Source organism: Salvelinus namaycush, chromosome 32 (genome assembly GCF_016432855.1).
Source record: "Salvelinus namaycush isolate Seneca chromosome 32, SaNama_1.0, whole genome shotgun sequence".
NCBI classification, from domain to species: domain Eukaryota; kingdom Metazoa; phylum Chordata; class Actinopteri; order Salmoniformes; family Salmonidae; genus Salvelinus; species Salvelinus namaycush.
In genome coordinates, this window is record NC_052338.1 from 12554165 (window position 1) to 12577153 (window position 22989).

General features: G+C 43.5%; 1 protein-coding gene across 1 annotated transcript in view; it reads left to right on the forward strand.

Annotated features, from left to right (window-relative positions):
* The window catches only part of LOC120026837 (A-kinase anchor protein 9-like), a 44420-nt gene that overhangs the window by 17589 nt on the left and 3842 nt on the right, over window positions 1-22989 (forward strand). Inside the window, exons 2-13 of the mRNA XM_038971547.1 lie at window positions 1594-1857; window positions 6723-6767; window positions 7355-7414; window positions 8348-8497; window positions 9210-9365; window positions 15121-15318; window positions 15609-18428; window positions 19888-19974; window positions 20968-21103; window positions 21385-21464; window positions 21960-22089; window positions 22403-22500. Coding sequence (XP_038827475.1) covers window positions 1594-1857; window positions 6723-6767; window positions 7355-7414; window positions 8348-8497; window positions 9210-9365; window positions 15121-15318; window positions 15609-18428; window positions 19888-19974; window positions 20968-21103; window positions 21385-21464; window positions 21960-22089; window positions 22403-22500 — 4224 coding nt within the window. The remainder of the gene's footprint in view (window positions 1-1593; window positions 1858-6722; window positions 6768-7354; window positions 7415-8347; window positions 8498-9209; window positions 9366-15120; window positions 15319-15608; window positions 18429-19887; window positions 19975-20967; window positions 21104-21384; window positions 21465-21959; window positions 22090-22402; window positions 22501-22989) is intronic.

Consider the following 22989-nt stretch of genomic DNA (forward strand, 5'->3'; position numbering starts at 1 on the left):
CCTGCTGCCCATAAGGGCCAGCTGTTTGAGCTCCCCTGCTGTCAGCCAGCTCCCATAGCCGGCCATTCAGTTCACTGACTCTTGCATTAACGCTCACTCACTTCACCCTACTCAGTGGCTGTCACCAGCCCCTTATCCATAATGGATATCAGAGCTTTTACTCTCCAATCCATGTAATTAGTGCCAGCGTTCCCTTGTGGCAATTAACTGTACAGAACCCCTGCTGTTTATGCACTGAGGGAAATTAAATGTCTGTGTTTGTGGGTGCAGACTACACACCAAGGGAAGTTTTGTGTACGCGCGTGTATGTGTGTGTGTGTGTACATGCTCCGAGCTAATTTGTGTGTAGTCTATCTGTGTTTACATATTGTAAAATTAGACATTGGCATATTACATGGAAATTCATGTTTTTCTCATTAACTAAAACATAAGAGCAATTAATCTGTTGATACCCCTCAATTCAGCAGGCCTGGCATGATGCATCTCAATATACTAGCAGCCTAAATTTTCTCTCCAGGTCTCTGTGCTCTGTTAGAGCTTGTGAAAAGCAGGGGAGGTCAGGTGAGCCTAGCTTCTAGTAGATACACTCTTAAAAGCATCAGATTTGTCCAAGTGCCGCTCCAGATTAACCTGGGATTGTCCACACACCCACCATCTACGTTCGTTTCAAAAAAAGCCTGCCCCCTCAAGGGATATGGAAATGAAAGTCTGCAACTCGATGAAGGGAGCGCCGTGGTAGATTAGGCGCCGTGGTAGATTAGGATAGATTTTGGACGACTTTTAGACTTTCGCTAATCCCAAAACCGCCATTTGCTCAAGTAGCATTTGGCCATCTTCGAGATTTACATGGATCCAGATGTAATCCTCCTTTCCTATCCAAACAGTTTCTCTTCCGTTTGTTACTAAAGACATCACTTTGCACACTAATATTTAGGAGAGGGGGGACAATTGTAAACGGCGAACGCTTTAAGGGGTGGTGAAAACAGCAGTTTATCCATATACCAAATTACCAATGCGTTTAAGTCATTAGATGTTTGACATATAGGGAGTTTAAAAAATGTAATCCTTTTAGCGGGTATTTAAAAGATTAGGGGTAGCCACAACAGGAAGCTAACTGTTGGGCATTAGGGGCCTATGTACGGTAAGGATTCACATTTGCAGCCGAGGTTGCTAGCGCCGGGACGCATGCAATGTTTCACACGAGCTTTACCAAGCTATGTAGCACTACTGTAGGTATTTTCCTCTTGTAGATTTTTTCCCCCCAGAACATTTTTGAATTTGAAACACCAACTAAAGTAGTTGATTCTTGGGTAGGCCTCATCTAACAGAAAAGGCTAATTGAACTAATCATCAAAGATCATTTGACGTTGATTGTGGTTGCTTTTTTTTAAGGAATGTGAAGTGTAGCATTTAGCCTATAGATGTAGTATAGTCAGTGTTCAGTGTAACATAGCCTCTAGCCTTAAACCTAGAATTTAGCTAAGTTTGTTGGACTGCTTCTTAAGCAGCGCAGACACACTGTAATCTCTGTATTTAACCTCACTGACCCTGCCTTGCCTGTTGTCTGCTTTTCCTCTCCCTGTGTGACCCCAGTTGGCTGAGTACCGGCAGAGGAAAGCTCATGCCGACAGACAGAAGAAGAAGAAAAAGAGGAGAGAAACAGACGACAACCCGGGTGGAGATGGACCGGGGAGAGGGGAGGCCGAGCAGGAGTTAGATCAGCCAGTGGGGGAGGGGAATGGGGGGGGGGTAGGAGGAGGAAGAGGGGAACTGGACCCCCCTACCACAGAGTTTACCTTCGCCAGGACCCTGCACAGTGGTGAGACGGTCAAACACGACCAGACGTACACCATAGAGGTAAGGCCAAAAAACCCTGTACCATCCCTAACCATTGATTTACCATTTCAATTGAGCTTCTCCTAGCGTGCAGCCTTGCTTGATTTGGAGAGTCTGCGTTGAAAAGACTAGAGAATAAACTGGCTTGGCTCAGTAGTGTGAAAAGGGATGAGAACTGGTACTTCTCCTGGCCCTGAAATTACAGTTTATTAAAATGATATTGGTCTTCTGTGCTGAATTTATCACAAGGGTGAACTGATTGAGCTAATCAACCACTCATCAAGACCTAGATTAGATGGATCATGTATTTTAGTTCTAGGTTCTTTTTTTGCTGATGCTATGTTGGAGAAGAAGCCTAATGTGTGTAGGGATACATTGTAAGCAGTAGTAGCCTATATTTATGTGGCTTCCTGTATTGTCCCATACTGATCATCTAGGGAAAGATCATGGTAACTTGAATCACAAATATGAATTAACACTAAATGTGCTCTTTACTTCTAAAGCATTGGTACAGTTTTTAAGATGCACATTTTTGGCTTGAAAAAGTATGATAATTTATGCACTCACTACTGTAAGTTTCTCTGGATAGAGTATCTGCTAAATGACTAAGATGTACATGTGAAATGTTGAATAGAACATTAGATAATAAAATGCTGTCCAAACATGACATAAAAAGGTTTTGGTAATCACGCATATTCACTGCCTGATAAGGGATTCACATTTTGTTGCGTCAAAGATATTGTCTGAATCCGTTCGAGCAGAATGAGCAGTGTCTCAAGTCTCTGGAATCAACCTATGCGTTGCTATGAGCGACTTTTGTGAGTGCCGATTTTCAAAGGCGCAATATTGAAGCAGCGTTTCCCAAACTCTTTCCTCGGGGCCCTAAGCGGTGAACCTTTTGATTTTTGCCCTAACACTACACAACTGATTCAAATTATCAAAGGTGGATGTTTAGTTGATTATTTGAATCAGCTGTGTAGTGCTAGGGAAAAAAACAAAACGTGCACCCCGTGGAGGACCGAGTTCGGGAAACTCTGGGTTAAAGGGATGAACAGTGGAGCAGCCAATAAGTGTCCTTGTTAGTGCTGTGTTATCTCTTGATTTGCTGAATTTAACACCTGAGTTACAGCTGGCAAACTGCATTTCTTTTATTTTTGTGAATATTGTTATTGTGCTAGAGGGTTGGGTTAGAGTATTCTTTCAACTTTGGTTAGATAATGAGCAAAATAATAAGGTAAGGATTTGGTGTGAATTTTGTTCAGACTTCTTTTCCTATCTCTTCAGACATTTCTTTATAAAGCTTCATTGCAAGCTTGCTCAATGATTCTCTCCCTCTTTCAAATGACCGTCTTATCCTGTCATTTTTAATATAACTCAGCTCACCGTTACATCGTCAATGTGAAATAATTTCTGTTTCACAGACAATCGGCAAGCCCCTCACAACCTTGAGCGCATTCACAAGCATCAACCAGGCTGTATGCACCATGCCACCCCCAACTCTGCACCTACGCCGAACAATGCAAACTCCTCTCTTTTCTCCCTCCCTTCTGTTCCTTTGTACTACTTGTGTCACGAACTGCATTAATAGTTTTCATTCCCTCTGTTGCTGAAAAACCACACAGTATTTCTTCTCTCCTTGCTACCCGAATGTGACTAGGAAATGATGGGTTGCCGTGGCAACAGAATTGCCTTTAAACTGTTTAAGCCGCCTCATTCTTTTGTTGGAGAGCTTTGTGACCTTGCAGCACAAAATGGACCCGGAGGTGATTGAATAGAGTGGCTGCTTCCTGTCTTTTCTTTTGGTGGTTGGTATTCTTGAGGTATAGCTCAGCACTTTCTCCTACTGTATTTCTATAGGCATGCAGACATTTTGAGCAGCACCGCGTCTAACTGTTTGTCATGAATTTTCCACTTCTGTCATTAATGATAACATTTTCGTAGGTCCAAGATGCTCATGAGTTTAGACTCATGCCGTTGAGTTCAGACTTATCTGAATCCATATTTGTAATAATGAGACTGATAAATGGTTCAAACATTTAGTTAAAACCTTTTTGTTTTTAGTCTGTTTGTTCTCACAACAATGGGTTTTTCATTTCCAAGACAAAGGGTGTAATTGGCCCTGGGCGCACCATTGAATGAACATGGAGATGTTCTAAGTAGCCATACAACTTCCCTTGCAGAGAGGGGTTGCTGTGGAAACACCAGCTTCAAAGTGTTCCCCTCCAAGGCACTTGTATAGGCAGACTGCTTCACAGTGATCTGTGCGAGTGCTAACCTGTTGTATTGTCTCTCACCGGCGCATATCTCAAACAGATGAACTGCGGTTCCCATCTGACACAAGTGGTATAATAGAGGCAGATTTGCTGATTATCTGACGTTCCTAATACAATCAAATCCATGATAAGCAGCTTGCCTATCTTTGAAATTCATATTCACTTTTCTTATTCATACTTTAGATACATTTTAAGTAACTCCAATCCCCACATGATCTTGGACAAAGTTGCAAACATGACAACAATCAGAAACTTCTCTTACGGCTGAGATCCCGTTAACGGGATCGACTTGACAACAGCCAGTGAAAGTGCAGGGCGCCAAATTCAAACAACAGAAATCTCATAATTAAAATTCCTCAAACATACAAGTATTTTACAGATAAACTGTTGTTAATCCCACCACAGTGTCCGATTTCAAAAAAGGCTTTACGACGAAAGCACACCATCTGATTATGTTAGGTCAGTACCTGGTCACAGAAAAACACAGCTCAGACACAAAAACAAGCCATACAGGTACCCGCCATGTTGTGGAGTCAACAGAAGTCAGAAATAGCGTTATAAATATTCACTTACCTTTGATGATCTTCATCAGAATGCACTCCCAGGAATCCCAGTTCCACAATAAATGTTTGTTTTGTTCGATAAAGTCCATAATTTATGTCCAAATACCTCTTTGTTTGCGCGTTTAGTTAAAAAATCCAAATTCATGACGCGCAGGCCAGGCGAAAAGTCAAACAATTCCATTACAGTTCGTAGAAACATGTCAAAAGATGTATAGAATCAATCTTTAGGATGTTTTTAACATAAATCTTAAATAATGTTTCAACCGGAGAATTCCTTTGTCTTAAGGAACGCAGCTACCTCTCACGGGGGCGCGCCTGAGTGAGCTCATGGCACTCTGCCAGACACCTGGTTGAAACAGCTCTCATTCCCTCATCCTTCACAGTAGAAGCCTGAAACAAGGTTCTAAAGACTGTTGACATCTAGTGGAAGCCTTAGGAAGTGCAATATGACCCCATAGACACTGTATATTGGATAGGCAAACCTACAAACCTCAGATTTCCCACTTCCTGGTTGGATTTTTTCTTAGGTTTTTGCCTGCCATATGAGTTCTGTTATACTCACAGACATCATTCAAACAGTTATAGAAACTTCAGAGTGTTTTCTATCCAAATCGACTAATAATATGCATATCTTAGCTTCTGGGCCTGAGTAGCAGGCAGTTTACTCTGGGCACCGTATTCATCCAAGCTACTCAATACTGCCCCCAGCCATAAGAAGTTAAGACGTCACATCTTGTGTTGCTAGAATAGGAAAACGCTGTTTCCTATTCTATCTCCCCTAGAATCACCAGAATTCAACAAGCACAGTCCAAGGAATATAGGCTAAATTGTTGCTGATATCTAAGCATTTCAAAGTCTCTCTCAATCCTCAATATAAAGGAACTATCGGCCTACTGTGCCATAAACTCTGACAATAAAAGCTCTCATTTCATTTCTCCTCATCTTGCACCATGGTGTTCCAACTTTTAATCTTGTTAAAGTGAAATTAGCCCCTCTAGAATAGGCTTTAATGATCATGGCCATTATTCCATTGAAAAGAAGCTGTCTTATAAAAGTAGGTTGCACCCGGTGATTGAATGTGGCACACCATGCTTCCAAAATTCCCCATTGAATGTAGGTCAAACGGGTAGACAGCATTTGACATCGCCATAATTAACCCATTCTTCTCCCGAAACTGACCCGAACTGGCTGCACAAAGACTAATCGGAAATGAGAGAACAATAGCCTTGTCATATCATGAACAGCAGAATTCTAACTGTACACACAATATTGACCTAGGATGGGCTTGTTTTAGCTGAAACTGCATACTCATGTTATGGTCCATCAGTTTTAATGCACTTTGAAGCTTTGTTTTTCCCTATGCTTGTTTTTTAAATTATATTTAAAAATGTATACATTTTTTTGTCCCTTTTTCTCCTGAATTTCGTGATATCCAATTGGTAGTTAGTCTTGTCCCATCGCTGCAACTCCCATACGGACTCAGGAGAGGCGACGGTTGAGACATGCGTCCTCTGAAACGCACCCTGCCAAGCCACACCAACTGGTGACCGTGTCAGCGTGCATGCGCCCGGCCCGCTACAGGAACTATCGGCCGATGCCATAAACTCGGACAATAAAAGCTCTCATTTCTCCTCGTCTTGCACCATGGTGTTCCAACTTTTAATCTTGTTAAAGTGAAATTAGCCCCTCTAGAATAGGCTTTAATGATCATGGCCATTATTCCATTGAAAAGGAGCTGTCTTATAAAAGTAGGCAAGAGCGCTATGGGACAAGGACATCCCGGCTGTCTAAACCCTCCCCTAACCCGTACGGCGCTGGGCCAATTGTGAGCCACCTCGTGGGTTTCCCAGTCACGGCTGGCTGTGACACAGCCCGGATCGAACCCGGATCTGTAGTGATGCCTCTAGCATTTAGACCACTGCGCCACTCGGGAGGCCCCATTCCCTCTGCTTGTTTGTGTGGGCCACTTGTACTGGTGACTATTATGGGGCCTATTATGGTCCTCCCCATACAATTGTCTGATGAATCCTCCTCTTGTTTCCTATTTCAGCCAGATAGTGAAGTGTCCACCACAGCCGAAGACTACTCCTCCGAGGTGAGTTAACTTCGTCGTAGTTTACACCAGAGAACACTTTTAAATGGAGTTAATACACTGTACTTGAAGGGATAGTTCACCCAAATTGCAAAATGTCTTGTTATCGCACATTAAAAAACGATTTCCCCTAGTGGTTAAGGTTCAGATTTGACAGAGGGTAAGCTGATCTTAGATCTGTTAATAAGGTCCTCTGCTATTGAGGATTAGTGTTACGGTTTGGGGATTAGGTCCTTGGACAGGCCTGCCTTTTCCCAGGTTGCCTTTTGGAACAGACGATGTGACTTGGCTAGCTTGTTGCCAGGCACTCTGCTCCCCAAGTCCCCGTCTGGCATTTATCTGAACTTGACAAGTCAAAGTAGTCCCGTCGCACCTCACCCCCCTCTCCTCTTCTACAGAGCCGCCATTAATAGCTTTGCCTGTGACACCGAGTTTAACGGTTTGGAGAAGGCGACAATCATTACTTTAAAGCTTGACATGGACGACAGAACCAAAATTCCAAATTTAATTACATTCTGTACACCAGTGAACAATGGGAAGCTGAACCATGAAATCTCCCTGCTTTACCAAACAGTATTGTGAATTAACAGGTGAATGGCTGCCTTGAGATGACCGAGAACCCAATGGAGACTTACAAGGAGTTTTTCTGGGTACAGTACAACAATTAAATAGACAACCAGCTACGGTCTTTTTTTACTGTAACATTTTTGCTCTGTCTCCACACTGCATTCTGACCTCCTAACCCTGAGATTTTCCTCAGACTAACTCACTAACCAAGTTGCTTTTTATTCTCTACTCCTGGAATCCTCAGTGTGCGCTTGTGAAGTGGTTTTGATTCAAGGCCAGGGACTACAGTGCAGCATTGTCCGTGGGCTGCTGCCGTCATACTTTAACTTTTACACCCCATTTTAACAGCAGAGATGGGGAGTATGGAATGGGGGCTGCTTGACATTTCAGATGTGTAAATTACTCTGGAAGTCAGACCAGAGAGAGGAAAACAGAGGGAGGAACAGAAGTAGAAAGAGGGATTGGAGGATGGAATGGTGGCTAGAGAAGAGGGTGTTGGACAGGGATGCAAGAGCTGCTCATTTGCCAAGGCACACGGGTAATCCTGCTATTTTCAGGCAGGAAGAGAGAGGGATGGAGGGAGAGAGAAAAGGGAGAAGGAGGGGACAGAGTCTGAGTGACAACAAAGGCAGTGATTGACTGTTTCTGCTTGAGAGTAAAGAAGTAAAATCATTCTGAGGAAAAGAAGATAGAGCGAGGTAGAAAGAAAAATGCGGGGAGTGTGACGGATAAGCTAAGAGTAGTGAAGTACAGAGGTAAAGCGAAAGAGGGCACCATTGCCAGCACCGTGCTCTTTAATGGCTGCCAGTTCTTTGGCAGTTTTGGATGTTGGCTAGTTAATTTCTACCATTCCCCTCAGTTCTGTGGCGGCCTTGGATGCTAACTAATTGCTTCAGTGGTGGTTTTGTAGGTTAGCTAAATGCTAAGCTAGCTACTATTTCCCCCTCCATTCTGTGTCAGTTTTGGATGTTAGGTAATTGCTAATCTAGCCACTGCCCCCCCCCCCCCCACGACAGGAGGAAGTGGGCTCTGTTCAGCAGGAGGCAAGGGGTGGAAGTGTACAGGTCATGGAGGAAGAGCTGGCTGCCAAGACTCTCGCGGTAGAGGAGCTGAGCCGAGAGCTGGAGGAATTTAGAGTGGCTTTCGGCTCAGAGGGGGTACAACAGGTAATATGCGCTCTATGTGTATGTATGAAGGAATTAAGATTGGTACTTAGAAAATAGTAGATAACCTGCTTCACCTGTCATCTGCAAATATTCATGAAACATTAACATTTGTTGTAGTGTGTGTTTGAGTCTTAATTCATCAACCAGATTGCATAAGGGGTTGGCCTTGCTGAGCCCACACTAAGGGCCTGACCTTCCTTTGAGGGTGCAGCTCTCATATTGATAATAATTTTGCTACCCAGCAGGGGTCACTGTTAAAAATTAATGTTATGATTAATATTTCCTTTTTTCACTTCTGTGGTTCTCTATTACAATAATTTGTATGGTTTTGTTCGCAGTAGTTTAGGCCTACTTATTTTCGTTCTTATCTGTCAAGGAACCTATTTCTAAGCATTTATATACTGATATTCAGATTACTACTTAAATATATGAGATTTCTGTGAAGATCAAGTGAATTGCCAAACACACGTAACAAGTACATATAAACTATTCTTGGTATTTCCCTTTTCAATGGTTGTATTACCACCCATACTCCTTTAAATCACCTCTACCCTTAAATATCACAACTAGCTACTTCTGTTGTTGAGACCACATTTTGTCTTTATCAAGTCAAGCCAGTGTACTGTTTTCTTTGTCATACTAAAGTGTGACTTGTGAATCACTGACGTTGATTATGCAAGGTATACACACTGCACTTCTTTTTCTCCTCCAGCTGCAGGACTTCAAGGATGCCTTAAAGCAGCGAGACGGCATCATCACCCAACTCACAGCCAATCTGCAGCAGTCTCGCAAAGAGAAGGACGAGGTCATGAGGGAGTTCTTGGAGATGACTGAGCAGAGCCAGAAACTGCACATTCAGTTCCAGCAGGTAAGACATTCTTGTTTAATCTATACACTACACTACATTACATTATACCATATTATCCAACCCTAGTCTATAATACAAGAAGAAAACAAGATTAGGCAGGTGTTCATTTTTATGTACATTACCGTTCAAAAGTTTGGGGTCACTTAGAAATGTCCTTGTTTTTGAAAGAAAAGCAAATTTTTTGTCCATTTAAAACAACATCAAATTGATCAGAAATACAGTGTAGACGTTATTGTTGTAAACGGCAGATTGTTTTTTTAATGGAATATCTACATAGGCGTACCAAGGCCCATTATCAGCAACCATCACTCCTGTGTTCCAATGGCACGTTGTTAGCTAATCCAAGTTTATCAATTATGTTAGCACAGCTGAAAACTGTTGTCCTGATTTAAAGAAGCAATAAAATTGGCCTTTAGACTAGTTGAGTATCTGGAGCATCAGCCTTTGTGGGTTCTATTACAGGCTCAAAATGGCCAGAAACAAAGCACTTTCTTCTGAAACTCGTCAGTCTATTCTTGTTCTGAGAAATGAAGGCTATTCCATGCGAGAAATTGCCAAAAAACTGAAGATCTTATAAAATGCTGTGTACTACTCCCTTCAAAGAACAGCACAAACTGGCTCTAACCAGAATAGAAAGAGGAGTGTGAGGCCCCGGTGCACAACTGAGCAAGAGGACAAGTACATTAGTGTCTAGTTTGAGAAACAGATGCCTCAAGTCCTCAACTGGCAGCTTCATTAAATGGTACCTGCAAAACACCAGTCTCAACATCAACAGTGAAGAGGCTACTCTGGGATGCTGGCCTTCTAGGCAGAGTTCCTCTGTCCAGTGTCAGTGTTATATTGCCCATCTTAACATTTTATTTTTATTGACCAGTCTGATATATGGCTTTTCTTTGCAACTGCCTAGATGGCCAGCATCCCGGAGTTGCCTCTTCACTGTTGACGTTGAGACTGGTGTTTTGCAGGTACTATTTAATGAAGCTGCCAGTTGAGGACTTGAGGCATCTGTTTCTCAAACTAGACACTAATGTTTTCTAATGATCAATTAGCCTTTTAAAATTATAAACTTGGATTAGCTAACACAACGTGCCATTGGAACACAGGAGTGATGGTTGTTCATAATGGGCATCTGTACGCCTAAGCAGATTTTTTTTTATGGAATATCTACAGTTTCCAGCTACGATAGTTATTTACAACAATAACGTCTACACTGTATTTCTGATCAATTTGATGTTGTTTTAAATGGACAAAAAATTTGCTTTTCTTTCAAAAACAAGGATATTTCTAAGTGACCCCAAACTTTGGAAGGGTAGTGTGTGTATATGTATGTAAACTCAGCAAAAAAAGAAACTGTCAACTGCGTTTATTTTCAGCAAACATAACATGTATGAACATAAGATTCAACAACTGAGACATAAACTGAACAAGTTCCACAGACATGTGACTAACAGAAATTGAATAATGTGTCCCTGAACAAAGAGGGGGGGGGGTTCTTGCTGTGAGATGTTACCCCACTCTTCCATCAAGGCACCTGCAAGTTCCTGGACATTTCTAGAGGGAATGGCCCTAGCCCTCTCCCTCCGATCCAACAGGTCCCCGACATTATCAATGGGATTGAGATCCGTGCTCTTCGCTGGCCATGGCAGAACACTGACATTCCTGTCTTGCAGGAAATCACGCACAGAACGAGCAGTATGGCTGGTAGCATTGTCATGCTGGAGGGTCATGTCAGGATGAGTGTTGAGATTGCCTGCAATGCACAGCGTTGAGATTGCCTGCAATGACAACAAGCGCAGTCCGATGATGCTGTGACACAGCCCCAAACCATGACGGACCCTCCACCTTCAAATCGATCCCGCTCCAGAGTACAGGCCTCGGTGTAACGCTCATTCCTTCGACGATAAAAGCGAATCCGACCATCAGCCCTGGTGAGAAAAAAACGTGACTCGTCAGTGAAGAGCACTTTTTGCCAGTCCTGTCTGGTCCAGTGACGGTGGGTTTGTGCCCATAGACAACGTTGTTGCTGGTGATGTCTGGTGAGGACCTGCCTTTCAACAGGCCTACAAGCCCTCAGTCCAGCCTCTCTCAGCCTATTGCAGACAGTCTGAGCACTGATGGAGGGATTGTGTGTTCCTGGTGTAACTCGGGCAGTTGTTGTTGCCATCCTGTACCTGTCCCGCAGGTGTGATGTTCAGATACCGATCCTGTGCAGGTGTTACACGTGGTCTGCCACTGCGAGGACGATCAGCTGTCCGTCCTGTCTCCCTGTAGCACTGTCTTAGGTGTCTCACAGTACGGACATTGCAATTTATTGCCCTGGTCACATCTGCAGTCCTCATGCCTCCTTGCAGCATGCCTAAGGCACGTTCACGCATATGAGCAGGGACCCTGGGCATCTTTCTTTTGGTGTTTTTCAGAGTCAGTAGAAAGGCCTCTTTAGTGTCCTAAGTTTTCATAACTGTGACCTTAATTGCCTACCGTCTGTAAACTGTTAGTGTCTTAACGACCGTTCCACAGGTGCATGTTCATTAATTGTTTATGGTACATTGAACAAGCATGGGAAACAGTGTTCAAACCTTTTCAATGAAGATCTGTGAAGTTATTTGGATTTCTACAAATTATCTTTGAAAGACCGGGTCCTGAAAAAGGGACGTTTTTTGTTGTTGCTGAGTTTATGAATGTATATGTGACTTACCACCTGGATTTGGTCTTATGTAACAAAATTTGAAATAGTGCTTTTTTACATTGGATAAAAGTAGAGACTCAGAGCTACAAAATGGTATATTGTACACTGCAGTTTTGAGGTGGGTTTGTTCCATAGGCGACGTTGTTGCCGGTGATGTCTAGTGAGGACCTGCCTTACAACAGGCCTACAAGCCCTCAGTCCAGCCTCTCTCAGCCTTTTGTACTCCAAGTACTCCAAAGTAATTCTGCTTTGAAAGTTGATGATAAACTCACTTTTGAGAAAATTACCTTTGAATGTTTTGGTATCTAGTGAAGAGCTCTTTGTCTACTCCCATTCAGCATCGTTCACACCATCTTAAGCTTTTGCCCCACCCATCTCGTTTCGCTCTCGGGGCATTCAGAGCACGCACTTGATGCTCTGGCTGATGATTTGTTTACCTCCTGGATAACATGAAAACAGTCTAACGAGCTCTGCTGGCAACAATTTCATTTTGCTTTTTTGCTGACGTTTACTGACACCGTTCATATTCAATGGGTGTTGTACACTTGAGCTTAAGACATGTATCTAGCTCGCTAGCTAGCTAGGTTAACAAGAACCTAGCTAGGTAAACGACGTGTAAGATCACACACATCACGTAACGTTAGCTAACGAGCCAGCCAGCTAATGTTAGCAAGTTAAACAACAATGAACACAGTGCCAAATCATGTCCTTACTACCCTGCCTGAATCGGCTGGTAGCTAACCAACCAGATTCAAAGCTAGCTAGCTAACATTAGGCTCTAACTAGCAAAGCAAATGGTTCTGGGATACGAATACTACACATAACGTTAGCTAGGGAGCCAGCCATCTAAAATTAGCTAGCTAGCTAACAGTACACTATCTCTTTAGCTATCATGAATCTAATTCCACTGAATTCAAAACTCGATCCTCCAGAAAGTGGAGAGAAACACTTATGCAGCTCCACTACGCGATACATTTTAAAAAAGCAGTGTTTGACAGGATTACCATCAGACTAACCAGCTCAAATAGACAGAAGCCTTCTATATGGCAAACCAATCCTCTCTCCTCGGCATGTCCAGCCCACTCATTATCTCAGCCAATCATGGCTAGTGGGAAGGTTGCTGTCTGTTTCTTTGGCTTAACCAGCAAGGCTCGTAATTTAACAATTGTATTCGTATTTACAGTTTTCATACAAGTTTGTAATTAAGGCACATGAAAGTTCACATGTTCCAGATGGCATTTCCACCAAAAAACGCATTTTGATTTTTAAAAAAAGAAGACGTTAAAATTTCTCACCTGTGAAGTCGGGACTTGAGACAAATGCCTAGTTTCCTGAAACGGGTCACATGTACAGTACCAGTCCATAGTTTGGACACACCTACTCATTCCAGGGTTTTACAATATTTATTGAAAATACAATATTCTACATTGTAGAATAATAGTGAAAACTTAACTAGGAAATAACACATTGAATCATGTAGTAACCAAAAAAGTGTTAAACAAATCTAAATATATTGTTTCGCCACCCTTTGCCTTGATGATAGCTTTGCATACTCTTGGCATTCTCTCAACCAGCTTCATGAGTTAGTCACCTGGAATTCATTTCAATTAACAGGTGTGCCTTGTTAATAGTTAATTTGTGGATTTTCTTGACTTAATGCGTTTGAGCTAATCAGTTGTGTTGTGACAATGCAGGGGTGGTGTACAGAAGATAGCCCTATTTGGTAAAAAACCAAGTCCATATTATGGCAAGAACAGCCCAAATAACCAAAGAGAAACGACAGTCCATCATTACTTTAAGACATGAAGGTCAGACAATGCGGAAAATTTCAGGAACTTTGAAAGATTCTTCAAGTGCTTGCAGGAAGCAAAAACCATCAAGCGCTATGATGAAACTGGCTCTCATGAGGACCGCCACAGGACAGGAAGACCGAGTTATCTCTGCTGCAGAGGATACGTTCATTAGAGTTAACTGTACCTCAGATTGCAGCCCAAATAAATGCTTCACAGAGTTCAAGTAACAGACACATCAACACCAACTGTTCAGAGGAAACTGCGTGAATCAGGCCATCATGGCGAAATTGCTGCAAAGAAACCACTACTAAAGGACCCCAATAAGAAGAGACTTTCTTGGGCCAAGAAACACGAGCAATGGACATTAGACCGGTGGAAATCTGTCCTTTGGTCTGATGAGTCCAAATTTGTGTTTTTTGGGTCCAACCCGTGTCTTTGTGAGATGCAGAGTAGGTGAACGGATGATATCCGCATGTGTGGTTCCCACCGTGACGCACGGAGGAGTTGTGATGGTGTTGGGGTGCTTTGCTTGTGACACTGTCAGTGATATATTTCGAATTCAAGGCACACTTAACCAGCATGGCTACCACCGCATTCTGCAGCGATACGCCATCCCATCTGGTTTGTGCTTAGTGGGACTATCATTTATTTTTCAACAGGACAATGACCCAAAACACACCCGGCCTCCACAATCACCCAACCGCAACCCAATTGAGATGGTTTGGGATGAGTTGGACCGCAGAGTGAAGGAAAAGCAGCCAACAAGTACTCAGCATATGTGGGAACTCCTTCAAGACTGTTGGAAAAGCATTCCTAATGAAGGGGCTCCCGAGTGACGCAGCGGTCTAAGGCACTGCATCTGTGCTAAGGCATCACTACAGCCCCCGGTTTTATTCCCGGCTGTATCACAACTGGCCGTGATTGGGAGTCCCATCGGGCGTTTGCAAAATTCCGGTATCTTTCCCTGGTTTTCCAGAGAACCTTGTTGGAATATTCCTGTAAACAGTTGGGGAAAAGCAGAATTCTTTGAATCCTACAACCGGGATTTCTGGAAAAACGGGGAATTTGGGGAAAGTTACTGGAATTTTGCAACTCTAGGTTAGACATACCTGTGCTAGTCCTATGCAATCTTATTCTGTCTCAAGCTTTTCTCTGCTCTATCAACATTTAATGGATTTTATTACCCTTGTAATAATTATACAGCAGATGTGGTGGTGATATTGTTGTTTTCCCCAATTTCCATGGGAACATGAACACCCTCTGGTTTGATTGACAGCTGCAGTCAGGCGAGACACTGAGGAACACCAGCCACAGCAGCACAGCGCAGGACCTCCTGCAGGCCAAGCAGCAGCTCGTCCAATACCAGCAGCAGCTGGAGGAGATGGATGGCCAGGTCAGAGCGCATCAAATGATGAGCAAGGAGCATCTGCTGCATGTCAGCCAGCTCCAGCACCGGCTCAACGAGTCTGAGATGGTGAGGCGGCTGCGTAGTTGGTGTTAGTCAATGCCTGTCATTCAGGTGAAATCGTCTGCTTGTATGAAATGTATTGATCTATTCAATGGATCTCTTTTAAAGGTGGTTGATTACAGGGTGCATTTTGAAATCTGATTACATTTCTTACTATTATTAGCTTATTACCTTACAAAAACTTAATTTAGTTTAAGGGCTGTTTTGTAGAAGTTTTATTTCAACCGTTTTAGTATGAGACTTGAATTATATTTGACATTTTACCTGTATGTCTAATTCTTACTTTTCCCTCACAGGTGGGAAGAAGAACAGAAGAATCATTTGCACAAAGGTTAAATGAGAAAGACCTGCTGATTTCGGAACAAACTGCAATAATAACAGAACATGAGCGTACACTGACCATGCTCAAGGTGGAGCTTACACAGGTGGGAAGGATGACTGAGGAGACTTTTGCACAGAAGATGAACGAGAAAGAACTGCTGATTGCCGAGCAGGAGAGAGTCATGTCAGAACATGACTCCTCCCTCCACCAGCTAAAGGGTGAGTTGACGGCCTCTGAGAAATGCTTGAACGGCCTCAACCAGCAAATGTCCTCAAAGGCTCAAGAGCTGGAGAGCTGTAAGAGTGACTTGGATAACTGTAAGAGGGACTTAGAGAGCACTAAGAGTGAGTTGGTTAGCTGTAGGGTTGAGCTGGAGGGCAGTAAGGGTGAGTTGAATAGCTGTAGGGTTGAGCTGGAGAGCAGTAAGGGTGAGTTGGATAGCTGTAGGTTTGAGCTGGAGTCAAGCAGGTGCGAACTCTCAGCCTCTAGGCAGAAGGAGCGGATGTCCTCCAGTGAAATCCAGCAGCTAATGGGCACTGTGGAAGATCTCCAGAAGCGATGCCATCAGGGGAGCCTGTCAGAGAGCGACACCTTCCAGAGAATGGAAGAGGACTCAGCCCGCAGGCTGGAGCATCTTCGGGCAGAGCTAGATGAGATGTACGGTGAGCAGATCGTCCAGATGAAGCTGGAACTTCGTTTGCAGCACTCTGCGGCCCTGGAGCGGGTCACGGAGCAGCATTGCGAAGATCTAGCACTTCTAAGAGCTCAGCAATCCGCGCCCAGTCCCAGTCCCGAGTTGGTGATCGAGCTTAAGGGCAAGATCGCAGAGCTTCAGCAGAGGCTCCAAGAGGCCCAGGCTCTCCATGAGAAGGCCAGACAGGAGCTGACCCAGGTGGCGCAGGAGAAGCTCAACCTCCAGGGTCAGGTGACTGACCTGCTCCAGGACCTCCGCTCAGCTCATGCCAAAATGGAGCAGGCCTCCCAGAACTTTGCTGTCCATGAGCGTTGTCGGGGTGAGCTGCAGCGCTTCCAGGAAACCATCGATGACCTGAAGGCCCAGCTAGCCGCCGCTGCAGAGTCTGCAGAAGAGATTGAGGCCAAGCACGAGTCGGAGACAACCAACTACAAGATCAAACTGGAGATGATGGAGCGTGAGAAGGACGCGGTGCTGGACCGCATGGCAGAGTCACAGGAGTCGGAACTGGAGAGGCTGAGGACACAGCTCCTCTTCAGCCACGAGGAGGAGCTCATTATCCTTCGGGAGGACCTCCAGAGGGAAAGCCATCTCAACGCTGAGAACCTCCTCAATGAGGCATCCATTCGGCACAGCCGAGCCCTGGAGGAACTGCGGAACGGTTACGAGGTCAAGCGGGACGAGCTGTTACACCAAATTGTTGCACTGAAAGACGACCTAAAGATGGCACTGCACAGCTCAAAAGCCGAAGAGCTGGTGGCGCAACTCAAGGAACTTCAGTTGGAGGTTGAGGAACTGAGAAAGTGTGGAGAAGAAAGTGTCAGAATGGAAAGGGAAATCCAAATGCTGTTGAAAAAGAATGAGCTGCTAGAAAATGAGTCCAAGGAGAGAGAAAAGAGCTGGGACAACAAATGGAGGGGGCAGGAGTCAGAAAATAGGGTTTTGATAGAATCCAACAACGCCATGAAAGAGGAAGTGGAGTCCAAGACGAAAAAATTTAAATCCCTCACCACAGAAAATGAACAAAAGCAGCGACAAGTTGTAGAGTTGCAAGAGGAGATTGAAAAGCAAAGGAACACATTCTCTTTTGCCGAAAAGAACTTTGAGGTGAACTATCAGGAGCTCAAGGAGGAGTACACGTGCCTTGTTGAGGTAAAGGCGCAGTTGGAAGAGAGGATTCTCAAGGAGACACTTGTGTTTGAGTCTCAACTTGCCAGCCTTCAGTCGCAGATTCAGGAGCTGAGGGAGAGCAAGGAAAATAGCCAAATGGAGGACAACGGCGATGCTTCGATAGAGAAAGACACTACTGAGCTGATGGAGAAGCTGAAGGTATCTCTGACAGAAAGGGAGGAACTGGCTGTGAGGCTGTCTGAAGTTACCGAGCAGCTGACTGTTACAGAAGGCGAATTGGATGAGCTGGAAGGAGAGCTCAGTCAGGTCAAGAGAGAAAACAAAGAGGTCATTGCCCAAAACGAAAACCTTGAGGAAGAGCTCGAAAGAGAGCGGGAGACTCTGAAGGAGAGAAAGGGAGAGATGGAACTGCAGAGAGAGGAGGGAGGGAGAGCTGCTCAGAGCCAAGCACATCTCCAACAGAGAGAGCAGCCTGTTCAGTCTGCAGCCCTAGCTTGCTCCATCAAGGATCATCATCTCCAGATCGAATCTCTCCAAGGGGAGGTAGAGGTGCTCCGCTCCTCCTTACAGGCCGCCGAAATAGAGCGAGATCGTCTCCGACACACCCCGGAGGCTCGGCACCAGAGCCAAACACTCGCTCCGTCTGCAGCCCCATCTCAGGTCTCGACTGTGGGGGAGGGACCTGTTGAGCATAGCTCCGCTGTAGAGCCTTCAGCCTCTGGGTCAGACAGGCGCAAGACACAGCAGCGGCGAGGCAAGAAGAAACGCCAGAGCTCTGCCCAGTCAAAAGAGAAGAGAGAGAAGGAGGGGGTGGTGGAGAGAAACAAAGCTGGAGGTTCTACTGCTGCAGCAGAGCGGGAGTCGCGGGCTCAGATGGAGAGCCAGGTTCCGTCGAGCTCACAGCAGAGGACCGGGGAGGAGGACTCCAGCGTCGGGTACCACGGAGAGCGAGACGACATTGGGAAGCAGGTAGGCATTCACACGCAGCAGCCAGCTACTGCTGCAGTCCTCTTAGCTGGAATGGCCCCCACTACCGAAACGATAAGTGCCTTGCCTTTTGTCTTTTTATGTCTCTCTCGCAATCCCTGCCTTTTCATAAGTCTGATGAAACAATCTTTCTGATTGAACTGTTAATGTTTTATAGAGCATTTTCATTCGTCTTATGTTAATGCTCAGTACATAATTGACTATTGTTGAAATAACCAGGTAAACAGTTGATCACGTTCACAACCAGTATTACGTAACGATGTATCATTACTCCCTTGTTAAATCTTATAATTGTTGATCGTTATTTGATACAGGTGAATGGTATCTGTATTCATACGCTGCATAGACTGAACCGAAGGCTTTTTTTAAAACCTGGTTGAGGTGAGGTTTGCCTGTTCTAGCACTGACGTTTTTTTTTTTTCATTCAGCCTTTGACTCTAGTGATTGATAGGCTTGATTACAAAGCACCTGACAGATGCTGGCTCTCATAGGCAGTGAATAACATAAGTACACCCTTAGGTAAAAAGAAGCTCAATATTTTGTATGTGGTTGTCAGGCCACACATACCACTCATTGTAAAGCAGGAGAAGCTGAAGGGGGAGCGTCAATTGGTTCAATGCACAGAGAGTCTGTAGGAGAGCCTGTTGCATAAACACACAGAGTATTGACGCTCCACTCCACGTAACATTTTCAGATTGTTTAAATTATTACGCTGAAATCACCAAGCTTTACTCAAGCTGTTATGTAAGAATTATATTCTGTGACAACTATGCTCTTCAAAGATTAAAAAGAGCCATGAAAAGACATGAAGCATACGTCGTTGTCTTTCATAAATATCTTTCTCTCGCTGAAGAACTTCTTTGCTTTTATGTAGAGAAATGTATACATTGTAGTTTCTTTCCGTCCTGCAGGGAGTAAGTGCTCGAAGGTGAGAAGCCATTTTATGTCACTGCCACTCATGTGTCTCACCTGTATTATACATCTCCAAGCCTTCACCTCAGTAGAGCATTGTCAAAGATGTACAGCATTTGTCCCTCATCTTGCATCAGTGCACCACATTGTTCAATTTCTCTTACTGGGAAGAGACTACACACAGTAGCGTCTTCATAAGCAACATTTACATCAATATTTATAAATGACTTTATAAAAACAACTTAATGGTGCTATTGCCTCTTGTTCTTGGTATCAGTACTGCGTGCAAGTGAAGTACACCATATTTGAGACGACATAGTATTCATTGATATTAATGAATTGCTAATAAAAGGTGTTGTGAAATGCTTCCGAAGCTGTCTTAATGTTTACAGTGTGGCCTTCTCAGTAAGCACTTCATTGTGTTACATGCCATACGCGTTGTCGCCAGACCTCATCAACACTGTTAACGTGTTTTATATTCACATGTTTAAACTCTTGTTACAATGGTTACCTTTTCTCCTCTTTTCAGGGGAAGAGAGTAGATGGGATGGAGTGTCGGGCCGACCATGTAGCGAAGCGAGAGGAGGACGACAGGGACAACGAGACGATAGAGCATGTAAATGTCACCTGAGCTCACATCCGCCTGTGCTTTTAGCTCCGGCCTGAGTGGCTGCCTTTGATCCATCAGAGAGTAGTACAGCGGGTTGGGAAGGTCAATCAACAGGTGGCAAAGCTTCATAGAGAAACTATGGGCACCCAGTAGTAAGACTGTGATGAAAGGCAAAGCTTTTCTTTTGTCACCGATTTTTATTTTCAAGAGTCATATGCTTGGTTGTTATTGTGTCAGCAAGTGTTGTACTGCCCAGACTGTGCTAATAATCAGTGTGAAATAACCAAAGTAAGAACTATGAATCTTTTTAGGAAGTTGCAGTATGCAGTTATTCAACCTCCGTTTCAAGCAGTATTTGCTAAAGAACAGGATCATATTCTACATAGCTACATGCATTAGGCTACCAGGCATGTGCTTGACATCAATTTGATCAATTTGATGTCCTACTGTAATATTTATAGTATATCGCTTAAATTGGTTGGATCAATTGCTGTGTGACAAAGCATTATGAAAACAACAGTGTTACCAATCAACACAAAAACACACTGCACAGCAAAATGCATTGTCATCAACATAAATGAAAATCACAATTTCACGCAAGTGTAGCTGAAACACATCTGCATTTACACATCCATCCACAGACGGGTGAAAACCCTTGCCAGCTCCCCATTGTATTGTTGGCTGAAGAATGGATAATAGCTGGCCCCTCATTTGTTGTGCTAAAGCCCAGGTGCTCCCCCCTGTCTCGCTTATAAAATCTGAAACAGGCGTTCTCATTCAAACAAGGTGCTGGATGGACTGTCCATTATATATTGTGGGTACACCATTTGGAATGTTTGTTTAAAGGTTGTCACGAACCGGCTCGAAGTTCGTAACAAAAAGGGAGACAACGTGGAGATAAGGAATAACAAAATATCTACCACAGTAGGTAGACTGAGGGAGTATATACATTCTGGTGTATCTCATTGTATGCTCTCTCCACTCTGTCTATTTGTGAAGGTGGAGTGCAGGCTGCAGCTGGAGGCCCAGCGGATCAGCCTGTCTCAGATACACGCTGCGCAGCTGGAGCTGCTCCGGGAGCAGACAGATGCCCGTGCCTGCGTACTTGAGCTGGGCCGCCTCAAAGAACCAAAGGGTGCGGGCGTGTGTGTTTCACTGTGTGTGCACACATGCATTTTTCATTGTGTGTGTGTATCTGGGGTTATGGAGCTAAGACGGGCCACATTGAAGTTGTTTTTGATCTATCATTCATGACTTTAACCATGCTACAAACTGTAGATAGAAAACAACACACTGACTCACACACAAGTTATTCAGTCACTTTTGCTTTCATCATATTTTAGTAATTGAATTATGGTGTACTGTTTATGCTCAATATAAGACAATAATACTGTATGCTTTTGTTTTTTTTCTCAGACTTCACAGATGATCCCAAAAGCTCCAAGTGCCAGAATGTGGTGCAAATTGTGTCTGAAGAATGCAAGCAGCTCATCCTGGTAGTTAACATTAATTACACACACGCACGTGTTATGTTCATTCTATCCTTGTGGGAACCTAATTTCCATAAAATAATTTTCCCTAACTTGTAAACCAAACTCCTAACCCGTACCATAACCCTAACCACTAATCCCTTACCCTAACGCTAATTCTAACCCGAACTGTAATTGTAACTCTAAACCTAAACTTAAAATAGCCTTTGTCCTGATGGGGATGTGGGAAATGTCTGCACAGCAGAGAATTTTCCTGGTTTTACTATACTTATGGGGACTTTTGGTAATTGTATGTCCCCACAAGGATAGGACACACACAGCAAACCTAATAAACCAAGTATTGATTAGTGTTCCTTTGCATTGTCAATTACTTTTGATTTCTGAGAATGTTATTTGACCTAATTATTTCAGGTTTGGACATTGATTATTACCACACGAGTGCATCAAATATTCACTGAGACATCGATATGTTTGAGAGCTATTTTGCCGTTCTCTTTACAGTCCTTTGCTAAACTTTTCGGAGAGGAATTCTTGGAGTATCTCCACCCCACTGATGTCGAGGACTGGACGATTCATTCGTTTGAAAAGGAAGAAACCAGGGATCCCAGTGCTGTTTTACAGGATGCAAAGGGTGCTTTATTGGTTGTGATGTCTACCCGAATGATAGCAATACTACATAAACACGCAGCCTATGAAATGAGTCGCTGACTAACGGAAAAGTCCAAATAAATAAGTCGCCAAACGATCTTGACTGTGGCATGATAAAATTACAAATTAGTATATATTGTATTTCCCCCCAGTTTTCATTTGCATACACACATCAAATACAGCTACATGAATGATACATGAAATATCTTATAGTAATTAAGATACAAATACAGTACCTGAGACAAACTGCATGAGGACATATTTGTAATGGGCATTTCTTCTGTCTCGCTCAATAGAAATGTGTAGAGACCTTCAGCAGGTGAAGGAGAGGATTGAGCAGGAGCATGGTCGTCTACTACAGCTCCAGTCCTTACTGAAGGCAGATGGCAATACGGTGTGTGTAAAACTGTTCATTTTAGTTAACTTTTTGTGGGGTTTAGGCTCAGTTTATGCATTGTTGGGAAAAAACATGAAACGTCATTGATTGGTTGTGTTTAGACGTTACAACCTCTTGTTAGGGTTTGACATGTAATCACAGTGTTATGACTGGGATGAAAGCAACAATGATTTGATTATTGTACAGTAATTGCTAGGACACTAGCACTTAGCTTTTTAACTTCTAACTGTGCTAGTTAATAATGATATGACGAATGATAGTGCTTTAAAAGTATTCACACCCCTTGGGTTGCAAGGTGGGATTAACATGGATTTATTGTCAAGGATCAACACAAAACACATGTCAAATTGGAAGAAAAAACATTTATTTATTGATATATATATATATATATCTATATCTATATATAACACACAAACACACACACACCCAGTTGAAGTCGGATGTTTACATACACTTAGGTTGGAGTCATTAAAACTCGTTTTTCAA